General features: G+C 55.7%; 1 protein-coding gene across 1 annotated transcript in view; it reads left to right on the top strand.

The window, feature by feature from the left end:
- LOC119103475 (solute carrier family 12 member 8) overlaps positions 1 to 8,617 on the top strand; it is a gene marked incomplete at its 5' end in the record, with an annotated part of 15,136 nt that extends 6,519 nt beyond the window's left edge. Inside the window, 7 exons of the mRNA XM_037227028.1 lie at positions 3,577 to 3,710; positions 4,074 to 4,273; positions 4,574 to 4,682; positions 6,191 to 6,278; positions 6,527 to 6,648; positions 6,937 to 7,118; positions 7,848 to 8,617. Of these exons, the coding sequence (XP_037082923.1) occupies positions 3,577 to 3,710; positions 4,074 to 4,273; positions 4,574 to 4,682; positions 6,191 to 6,278; positions 6,527 to 6,648; positions 6,937 to 7,118; positions 7,848 to 8,013 (1,001 nt within the window). The remainder of the gene's footprint in view (positions 1 to 3,576; positions 3,711 to 4,073; positions 4,274 to 4,573; positions 4,683 to 6,190; positions 6,279 to 6,526; positions 6,649 to 6,936; positions 7,119 to 7,847) is intronic.
- Between the last annotated feature and the right edge of the window lie 1,691 nt (positions 8,618 to 10,308).

Raw genomic sequence — 10,308 nt, 5'->3', positions numbered from 1 at the left:
GCGCGAAATCTGACAGCCATGTCGGGACAGCACGGTCTCGTCGCCGCCGTCGCGCCTGACGTTTCGCGCCGTGACCCGTTGCGTCTGAGCTCCCACCTCCGCTGTAAGCCGTTGCGCCTGAGCTCCCACCTCCGCTGTAAACCGTTGTGCCTGCTTGACGCCCCGCCCCCCCCCCCTTCCGGTGTGATCCATCGCCCCTGACGCCCCCTACCCTGCTGTGAGTCCCTGAACTGTGTCACCTGACATTCCCCGCCGTGACCGTCGCTCCTGTCGGTCCCCGGCGTGACCCATCACACCTGACGGTCCCCGGCGTGACCGTCGCCCCTGACGGTCCCCAGCGTGACCCATCACACCTGACGGTCCCCAGCGTGACCCATCACACCTGACGGTCCCCGGCGTGACCCATCATACCTGACGGTCCCCGGCGTGACCGTCGCCCCTGACGGTCCCCAGCGTGACCCATCACACCTGACGGTCCCCGGCGTGACCCATCACACCTGACAGTCCCCGGCGTGACCCATCACACCTGACGGTCCCCGGCATGACCGTCGCCCCTGACGGTCCCCAGCGTGACCCATCACACCTGACGGTCCCCAGCGTGACCCATCACACCTGACGGTCCCCGGCGTGACCCATCACACCTGACGGTCCCTAGCGTGACCCATCACACCTGACGTCCCCAGCGTGACCCATCACACCTGACGGTCCCCCGTGACCCATCACACCTGACGGTCCCCGGCGTGACCGCCCCTGACGGTCCCCCGTGACCCATCACACCTGACGGTCCCCGGCGTGACCCATCACACCTGACGGTCCCCAGCGTGACCCATCACACCTGACAGTCCCCTGCGTGACCCATCACACCTGACCCTCCCCGGCGTGACCCATCACACCTGACGGTCCCCGGCGTGACCGTCACACCTGACGGTCCCCGGAGTGACCCATCACACCTGACGGTCCCCGGAGTGACCCATCACACCTGACGGTCCCGGCGTGACCGTCGCCCTGACGGTCCCCGGACCCATCACACCTGACGGTCCCCCTGACCGGTCCCCGGCGTGACCCATCACACCTGACGGCCCCCAGCGTAACCCATCACACCTCAAGGTCCCCGCCGTGACCTATCACACCTGACGGCCCCCGTCGTAACCCATCGCAACTGACGCCCCCGCCGTGACACATCGCTCCTGGCGGCCCCCGACGTGACCCGACGAATCTGACGGCCCCCGGCGTGACCCGTCACCCTTGACGGCCCCTGTCGCGGCAGATGGTGGGCTGCGCGCTGTGCGCCGCCGCCTTCGGCGAATCGATGTCAGACTTGCTCAGCACGCCGGACAACCCTTGGGTGGAGCGAGCCGTCGGCGTCACACTCGTCGCCCTGCTGACCGCCATCAACGTGGCCGGCGTCAAGTGGGTCATCAAGGTGCAGTTTGTCCTACTGGCCCTGCTGGCGCTGGCCGTGCTCGACTTCCTCTTCGGCTCAATGATAGGGGAGGGGGTCGGAGGTGAGTGGGAGCTTGGAGTCATCAAGCGGAATAAATCGTTTAAGTTTTGAAAGCTTGAAGACCTTGTTCAAGGAGTTGGCGATGAGCTGGAGACCTAGATAGCCTGTGGCGGGCTAGAGTGTTTGCACGGTCTGTACATGGACGCCTTCGATGTCCTCCACTAATCTAGGTCGACGCTCTCTCCACGCCAGGCTATGTTTCTAGTAAGGAAACGACGGCCCGTTCCCTGCGACTGCTCCCAGCGGTCTTCGTCAAGAAAAGAGGCCCGCTTTTTCGGTCCAGAAAACGCCGGATTATCTTACCAGATTTTGTCGCATTGTGCCATTAGCGTCGTGTGGTGCTTGGCCAATCCGAGCGGTCTGTGCCATTATCATCGTATGGTGCTTGGCCAATCCGAGCGGTCTGTGCCATTAGCGTCGTATGATGCTTGGCCAATCCAAGGGGTCTGTGCCATTAGCGTCGTATGGTGCTTGGCCAATCGAAGCGGTCTGTGCCGCAGGCGACGGGTTCGTCGGCTGGAGCATGGCGAATCTGCGAAACAACACCGCCCCCGGCTACACGGAGGGCAACAACTGGTTCAGTGTGTTCGGCGTGTTCTTCCCCAGCCTCACCGGCATCATGGCCGGCATCAACATGTCGGGCGACCTGCGGAACCCCCGGCAGGACATTCCTCGCGGCACGCTGGCCGCCCTCGGCGCCAGGTGACGCCCCGCTGCCGGTGGCGGGCGGCGAGCGGTGTCGCGATGCCGCACAGGGCAGCGGGAAATACAGCCTGTAGTACACTTGTACTATACGCAGGGGCTGCGCTGAGGGAGGGAAACGGTGGACAGGGAGATTGTCACGCGATTGCATTGAAGCCTGCGTTCTGCCCGTGTGCTGCATAGTGAGGACGGGCCCACAATGAGCTCCGTCACACCTACCTCAACCACATCAGGTGGTGGCGACGACGTTCCCGTTACGAATTAGCGCATCCCACTAACGCTCAACCAGAGACACACCGGTGGGAAGCATCTTGCCTCTGTTTGCAACGTCCCCTCGTGTTGCAATGGGGTCGAATAGGACTATTTGGTTGTTACAGGCACGGGGCTTGCAATCATTACTGGAGCATCTGTTGGTTCGGTATTTAGAACAACAAAGGCATTCGTTTCAGCACGATCCTGTATGTGATGTTCGCATTCGTCCTAGCGGCCACCTGCACAAGAGAAGCCCTCTTAACCGACTACATTATAGCCGAGCGAGTGGCCGCGACAGGTGAGACCCCTGTGGCTGAGCTGCAGGCATTCGTAAACGGATTTGGCCGACCGAGATGTGTTGTGAGCTGATTTGTCCGTTGGACGAGTAGAAAATTGTGATTTAGAAAAAATTCGACCGCACCAAACCCAAAACAACTCATATACTTATATGTATGTGCTTTGTCTTCGGTCTTAACGCCATGGAGAAAACTCTGCCGCAGTGAAAGCGACTCGTAACCAGTGCCGCTTTCTCGTATCCCATAGCCTCCCTTATCCCAAACTTACGAAGCTTGTGAAAGGGAGACACTTTACAGATGTATCACGACATGAGAGAAAGCTACCAAGAGGAGCCATAGAAGGTTACTGATGAGTTTGCTGTAAAGCTTTACGTGGTTTTGCTACTAAAAGCGACCTTTGGGGTACCTAATTACTTAAAAATATTTGCCATAATGTCGTATGCTTTACGGTATTGTGATGCCGCAACATGTAAACACTCTAGAGCAAAATTTATTTTCAACAAGGCACTGGACGTTTAGCGCCGGTGTGGTCGTCTGCAAACCGGGAAAAAAACTGATACGCAATAACACGCTGCAGTGCATTGCTGTCTATCGTGAGGAGGATCTAGCAGTAAGCAACTACATGTTTCAGGCTGTCGTAGCCGTCTGCTCGAGGGCGAATCAAGGTCACCATCCTGCTGGGGACGCGGAAACATCGAGCTCACGCCGGGTCGTTAAGGCGACTGATAGTGGCCTCTTGGCACCAATGTATGACGTCCTGGTAGAACGGGCGTAAGTCTGCAGTGCGGAATGGCCTGGGTGATTCGTCTGCTTCTTCTTCAGGTGTGCTGCTTCTGCTGGGACTTTACATATCATCGTCCTCCTCCTGTCTTTCAACTCTGTACGGGACTCCGCGTGTTCTCCAAAGCATTGCAAATGAAAACATCATACAGTTCCTGAAGCCACTCAGCAAAGTGGTACGTGGTTAATTGGTCGTTGCGCTGTACCAAGTTCTTTCTATCTTGACAGCTTATATCTTATGTCACATTAACAAATGACTTAATTGATGTTGTGTGCGTGTGTGCGTGCGTATGAGCCCATAAGACACCAGAATTAGTGGAACCACGGAAAACAGATGCAAACAGGTTTGAACCATAAGAAGCTGCGTATGCGTAAAGTTGTGCGGCTTGAAGTCCAACTATACCCCCAAGCCACTGGTAACGATTTGCGAATCAATATACTGCATCCATGTTCCGCTCTGCGCAACGCTCACAGGCAATGGTCAACACGCCATGATTCCCCCCCGCAGAATCGTTATTCGTGCGCTGTTTGCTTTCCAGAGTGGTGCCAACAAGGTTCCGCTGTACGCTCTGGTGGCCATTTCCGTCGGCACGCTGGTCTTCATCCTGATTGGCCAGGTCAACAGACTGGCCCCGATCGTGACCTTGCCGTTTTTGATGACGTACGCCGGTATCGACTACGCCTACTTTGCCTTGGCGCACGCGTATGACGTGCAGGAAGAACAGGCTCACCAGCGAAAGTGAGTTGAAGAGTGACAGCCTTTCGTCCTCATAATGCACAACGACGTGTGGTTTTTTCTCTATCAGGTGATGCAATATTGTGTGACGGTTGCCATACCGGAATGCAGCAGTGTTCGCGCTTCAGTTGATCGCCAGAAGTCTCAGACCTGCAGATTTGATTGCATGTGGGTGTTCGGAACGTCCAAGTTTTAAAGCGATTCTCATGTAAGAAATACAAAGAATGATTGAGTGACTCCCAGAATGCTGACATCGCCATCCAGATAGGTATGCATGGCGCTACAATGTTTGCTGCTGCACAGATCAACCCAGCTGGGTTCGCCGACATTTGACACCAGCGAGAAGGGACTGACCGCTTACGGCGCCGTGGACAAGGTCTCCGAACAGAGCAAGAACGCCATGCAAACATCGGTACGGGACAGAATTTCTGGTCTTACTCGGCCTGCTGTTGAATGGTTGCCCGCTAAAAGTCAGAGTAAGAGTGATTGCCACACTTATCAGAGTGATTGCCACGATCCTTTAACACGCGCTCGGTTGAGGGGCCAAATTTACCGCCCCCCCCCCCCCCCGGAGGTTTTTCCATAATGGTTTCCGAACGGCGCGGCATAGCCGCGCCAAATTTTGCATACCTGTAGACAATTGAATAGCAGATAGTTTGACATAAAAAGTTTAGATTTACCTTGTAAGGTCGGTAGATCTATGGCAGGTCAAAGTCAGGTCATGGCTTCAGCGAAGGCAACTTCTAGGGAATCGTTCAATCTGATACAACAACGGAGTGTTTGACGAAGCCATACATCTCTGAGATGCCTTTTTTAGCCACCACAAATACTGAATGAACAAACTACGTTCACCTGAGCTCAGGTATCAAGGTCAGAACAAGGTCAAAACCAACCTGATTTATTATTCTAGGGCTTGCTGTATGGGATTTGTGGTGCTCATTTCGAATTTATTGACAGCAGGAAACCGCACTATACATCTTCCATGGACTTCTTAGGGGTCGGAACAGGTCATTGACCTAACATGACCTGGGTCGACATTTTGTGTTAGGAACCTTCTGCCTAACGTAATCTTTGTCGCTTATTTAAATGCAAAACTCAGAGTAGTCTTGTATGATTTTGGTCATCATGACCTGCGAAATGTCAACCAAGGTCAATGATCTCAAATGGGCTTATGACCTTTTACTTAGAAAGCAGTTGCCTAGGTTCTGGGGGCACTTCGGAGACCAACCTGGAATCTGACCTTGTTTGACCTTATTTTACCTGAAGGTCATAACCTATGAAGCTCAAACTTTGACCTAAGTGAGTTCACGTACAGGTCAAGACACCCTGTAAATTTGGTATTTTTAGCTTTCTTAGTTCCCGAGATCTCAGGGGGGTCAAATTGACCCCTGCATCCGAGCGAAGGGTATCTAGCCGGTCACCCGAGGGCGTGTGAATGTTATCGGAAGCAGTAGCGCAGGCAGCGGGGGCGGGGGGGGCATAGGGGCACGTGCTCCTCCCTTTAGGTTCTGGCGGGCCCTTTGGCTCCTCGGAACCTAAGATTAAGGGCCCGAAAAATCGGCCGAAGGTCGCATTCAGGGGCTCCGGTTCGCAGAGCCGGGCACTGTAATAAAAGCCAGAGTGTTCTGTGGGCTGATCAGGGGCCCCATATATATATATATATATATATATATATATATATATATATATATATATATATATATATATATATATCGAAGACAAAACATGCCCTCATTTACAACTGGGCCATATCTGGCGATTTTTTTGGGAGGGGCCTTTAACTATCAGAGTGCCTTTGCTAACCCCGTGCCACCTCCCCACCGCCCGCCAAAGCTCTGGCTACGCACCTGTTCGGAAACCATGACAGGCGTTTCCGAAACTGTGACGTTAACATTGATCGACAACGTTTCCTGGTTTCAGTGGGAGTCGACAAACACGACGAGCATGCCTTCATCGCCCGAGGACGACTCTAGTTCGCACAGTGTCCGCCAGGTGCTCCCACCCAACGGTAAGTTACGCGGGTGACCACCCTGGCACCGTCTCACCGACGCTCTGTGCTACACATCAGGCTCCACCCCACGGCCACGTTGTCCCACTCAGTAACACCTGCCACATACAGACCAGTCTGCCGTGAACAGGAGCGCGCGTGCGATGCCTCCGCGTCCGTGCGGGTCCATGTCGCCTGTTCCGGGACGACGGTCCAGCCCGGCACCGGCCGCGCGCCGCCACTGAGTGGACGTTCGCCGGCGGCTGCAGAGGCCGCCGGGCGCCAGCAGGCGGCAGCCGTGACGTCACTGTTGGCGCAGCAGGACGGCATCCGGCTGCAGCCACCCAGCTGCTACTCCGGCTTCTGCAACCGATGGGTCTCGCTGCTGGGCGTGAGTAGTCTGGTTGAGCCCCCCTCCACTTTACTTCCACGTCCGCGTTCACTATGAGGTATTTGGACAGTGTTTTTTTTTTTGGCTAGGTTAGCATCAGCCTTCGTCACACGAGATAACCACATCGTCCTTGGCGCAGGTCAAGTTAGGCCATACCGATGCAATAGCTAGTAGCGGATAGCCAAGTCATCGGCACCCACGCGTCAGAAGACGGTTCCGTGACATGCTTGTGCACGCGTGCTCACGGCTGCACGGGTCACCATGTCGGCCTGCGTATGGTGCGGGCAGATGCTGCTAAAGCTGGTGATGATGATGCTGGTGAACTGGCTGTACTGCCTGCTGACGGTGCTGTCGGTGCTGCTGATCTGGCTGTACGCGCGCCGCGTCAGCCCCGGCTGCCCAGCTGCCCTGGCCGACTCGTTCTCGCTCCCCGGCTGGCTGCACGACAAGCTCTCGCGGGCTGTGGGACGGTGAGTCACCGACTCCGACTCCGACACACTCTCGGACCAGAGTCGGATGCACCAGGCGCATAGGGAGGTCTCCAGCGCTCCGTTTCTCACCGCGATCATACGTCTGCCGGCTACATCTGGAAACAAGCATGACAGTTGGAGCTAACTGACCTAGCTCACCATGCAGCCTCTCACTGCCACCGCTCTCTCTCTCTCTCTCTCTCCGCCTCTCTCTCTCTCTCTCTCTCTATCTCTCTCTCTCTCTCTATCTCTCTCTCTCTATCTATCTCTCGCTCTCTCTCTCTCTCTCTCTCTCTCTCTCTCTCTTTTCTCTCTCTTCTCTCTCTCTCTCTCTCTCTCTATCTCTCTCTCTCTCTCTCTCTCTCTCTCTCTCTCTCCTCATTCCTCTCTCTATCTCTCTCCTCTCTCTCTCTCTCTTCCGCCTATCTCTCTCTCTCTCCTCTCTCCTCTCTCTCTCTCTCCTCTCTCTCTCCTCTCTCTCTCTCTCTCTCTCTCTCTCTCTCTCTCTCTCTCTCTCTCTCTCTCTCTCTCTCTCTCTCTCTCTCTCTCTCTCTCTCTCTCTCTCTCTCTCTCTCTCTCTCTCTCTCTCTCTCTCTCTCTCTCTCTCTCTCTCTCTCTCCCTTCCCCCTTTCTCTCTTTCCCAGTGGCTGTTGACTGTCACCGGATGTCTCACCGTGCACACTGTGGGTCCGGCGCGGCCCCCTTCACCCTGCCCCGCACTGCCGACAGGAGACGGGTGGGATCCAGCTACGAGCGGATGATTGTGACTCCCATGGCGCCGGGTGTGATCGTGCAGCCGACGCAGGTGACCGAGGAGAACGAGGACTTCGAGGGCCGCTCGCACTACCACCAGTCCACAGTGCAGGCGTCCAAGGCGCTGCTGGCCGACGACTGAGCGACATCCACCCGGCCATGGCGCCTCGGCCCATCGGAAAGAAGCGAAGATCACCGGAGGTCACCGATGGTTCCTGAGGCGGGTAGAGACAACGAGAGGACCGAAAGCCATCCGCTACCACCTGAGGTTGACGTGACGCTGCTTTTCCTCGAATCTGCCGGAGATCACGGCAGCACCGAAGGCTATCGGCGGTCATCGGAGGTAAACGAAGGTTTCCGAAGGTTACCGGCGCGCAGACTTAAGCGACCGATGTGCGCCCGCGGCAATGGGCACACGGTGTGCGATCTGGGCGACAACGCGCGGCGTCAGCCCGGTGGGGCGGCCCGGCGACCGTCCGCGGATGAGGGACAGCACCATCCAGAGGGACCTCAGGACGTAGGTGCGACTCTCACCGAGGTCCGCCTCGCGCGACGGCGGCGTTGTTGTGCATGGGTGTTGTCTGTCCGCCGCTTGTCCGCCCCTGGACTGGCGAGAGTGGGCTTATGGCCAACAGGGCCGCCCGGCGCCGGTCGGACGGGGGTCCTGCGCGGCTAGCAGCCGGTGATCGCACGGCCCCAGCAGCGCACAAAAAACAGCCGAGATCGTGCGGCCCCAGCGGTGCGCTACAGCAGCCGGAAAATCATACAGCCCCAGCTGCCCCATCTCCGGCTGCCCCAGCGCGCTAGCGCAGCCGGCGATCATACGGCCCCAGCACCGCGCCAAACCTCTGCACGCTGTGCGCACATTCTTGGGAGCACACAAGCCAGTTGAACAGAGGAGAGAGCACGCACAGTTCCACACGTCGCTTCTGCGAAATTCGCTTTGTTAGGTTAGTTTGGTTAGCTTTGAGCATAACACACATTGCAACGTGTTTAGTCAACATAATGGAGCACCAAGAACGCAGGCTTCCGATCTGTCTACGTACATCAGGGAGATAACTTCCCATTCACATTTTTCGTAATACGGATATGGACAACAGCTGTCCTGTTCTTTAAGTGCATGAGCAATGGACTGCAAAACGAACGTACGTAATGACGTTAAATGTGCCAACTTTTAACTGCTAATGGCTTTCTTACAATGCAGAACGGTTGCACAGTTGCAACAAAGTTTGATCACAGGGTCTTATATTGCTGAGGCGGATATAGATCAAAACGATCACTTAACCGTTGTAATGTAGTAAGCACGTGTGCCAGTTCCTGGAGCGATGGAAGCTGTACTCATTTAACAAATTTTCAAGCCTTCATCAATGTGTGAAGAAAACACCCCACCGTTGCCGGATGTAAGCCAAGAGTGATGCAAATGAAAGTAGCTTTTTGCTATGATCGTGCCTAAACACATGCCACCGCTAAACCTAGCGGCCTCTCACGCATAGGTGTGCACCAAACCCACTTTCTGCCGGCTTTGTGCAACGGCCGAGATGAATGTCGGCTGCGACCTTTGACTCAGTGTGCAGTGCACAAGCCACGTTGTATGTCGTTCGTCAGTGTCGATGTTTACTGTGCAACCGAAATAATGCAACAGAGCCATATTGCACTCGGCGGTCAGCAGCTCACGAGGCTAGAGCCGGGATGGTGCCACCGATATTTCGACATGAAGTCTGGACTGCGATAGAGCAAATCGATCCCCAGTGACTTATGGTTGCATCGTCCATGTGCTTGTACCATATGAACTCTATCAATGTTATTGTTGAAATCCCTGTCAGCGAGCGCTTGGTCGCAAGGTCGGAACCAGACAAGGTCGCCAGGACATTATACCAGACAAGTGACTCGGTGCTTTATGTTTGACCCGTCAATTACTGCTGTGCGTCAGGTTGGACGTTCGGTGAAAGTCTGCAAACACAGCTGCCTGCCTCTGAACCCACAGCCGTCTGTGTTGAGCCGTGGGCGACTTTACCTCACCCTCAGGATGTGACTAGTTTGCAGTGCCACTGTTCCGTGCCACGAGTGGGTTTATTCTAGTCTTGCGGGGATTCTGCCGCTGCCTGCTATCGACAGCGTGCCGCCAGCTTACTCATGATGTACCGCAGCAAGGTCATGACTTGAGGCCAGGAGCCTATTCCAACGCCGCGTCGGTGAGCCGTAGTCTTCTACCTGAACTGTACTGTTGCCACTTGAGCTGTTGCAATATCTCCAGACTCTATTTTTCGTCACGGCGACTCAATAAACGTAACCCTATTTTCGATGGTTGGCGTTTTTGCCTCGTCGCCAGCGATGGTGGTGGGCCGAGAGTGGGAGACCCCATCACCGCGATGAGACGCGGTGCGCGACGTCAGCGATGGTAGTGGGCTCAGAGCGGGAGAGCCCATCGCCGCGATGA

Source organism: Pollicipes pollicipes, unplaced genomic scaffold (genome assembly GCF_011947565.3).
Source record: "Pollicipes pollicipes isolate AB1234 unplaced genomic scaffold, Ppol_2.1 Scaffold_5724;HRSCAF=6776_pilon_pilon_pilon, whole genome shotgun sequence".
Taxonomy (NCBI): domain Eukaryota; kingdom Metazoa; phylum Arthropoda; class Thecostraca; order Pollicipedomorpha; family Pollicipedidae; genus Pollicipes; species Pollicipes pollicipes.
The sequence above is the reverse complement of the archived record's forward strand: the minus strand, read 5'-3'. Positions and strand labels throughout refer to the sequence as shown.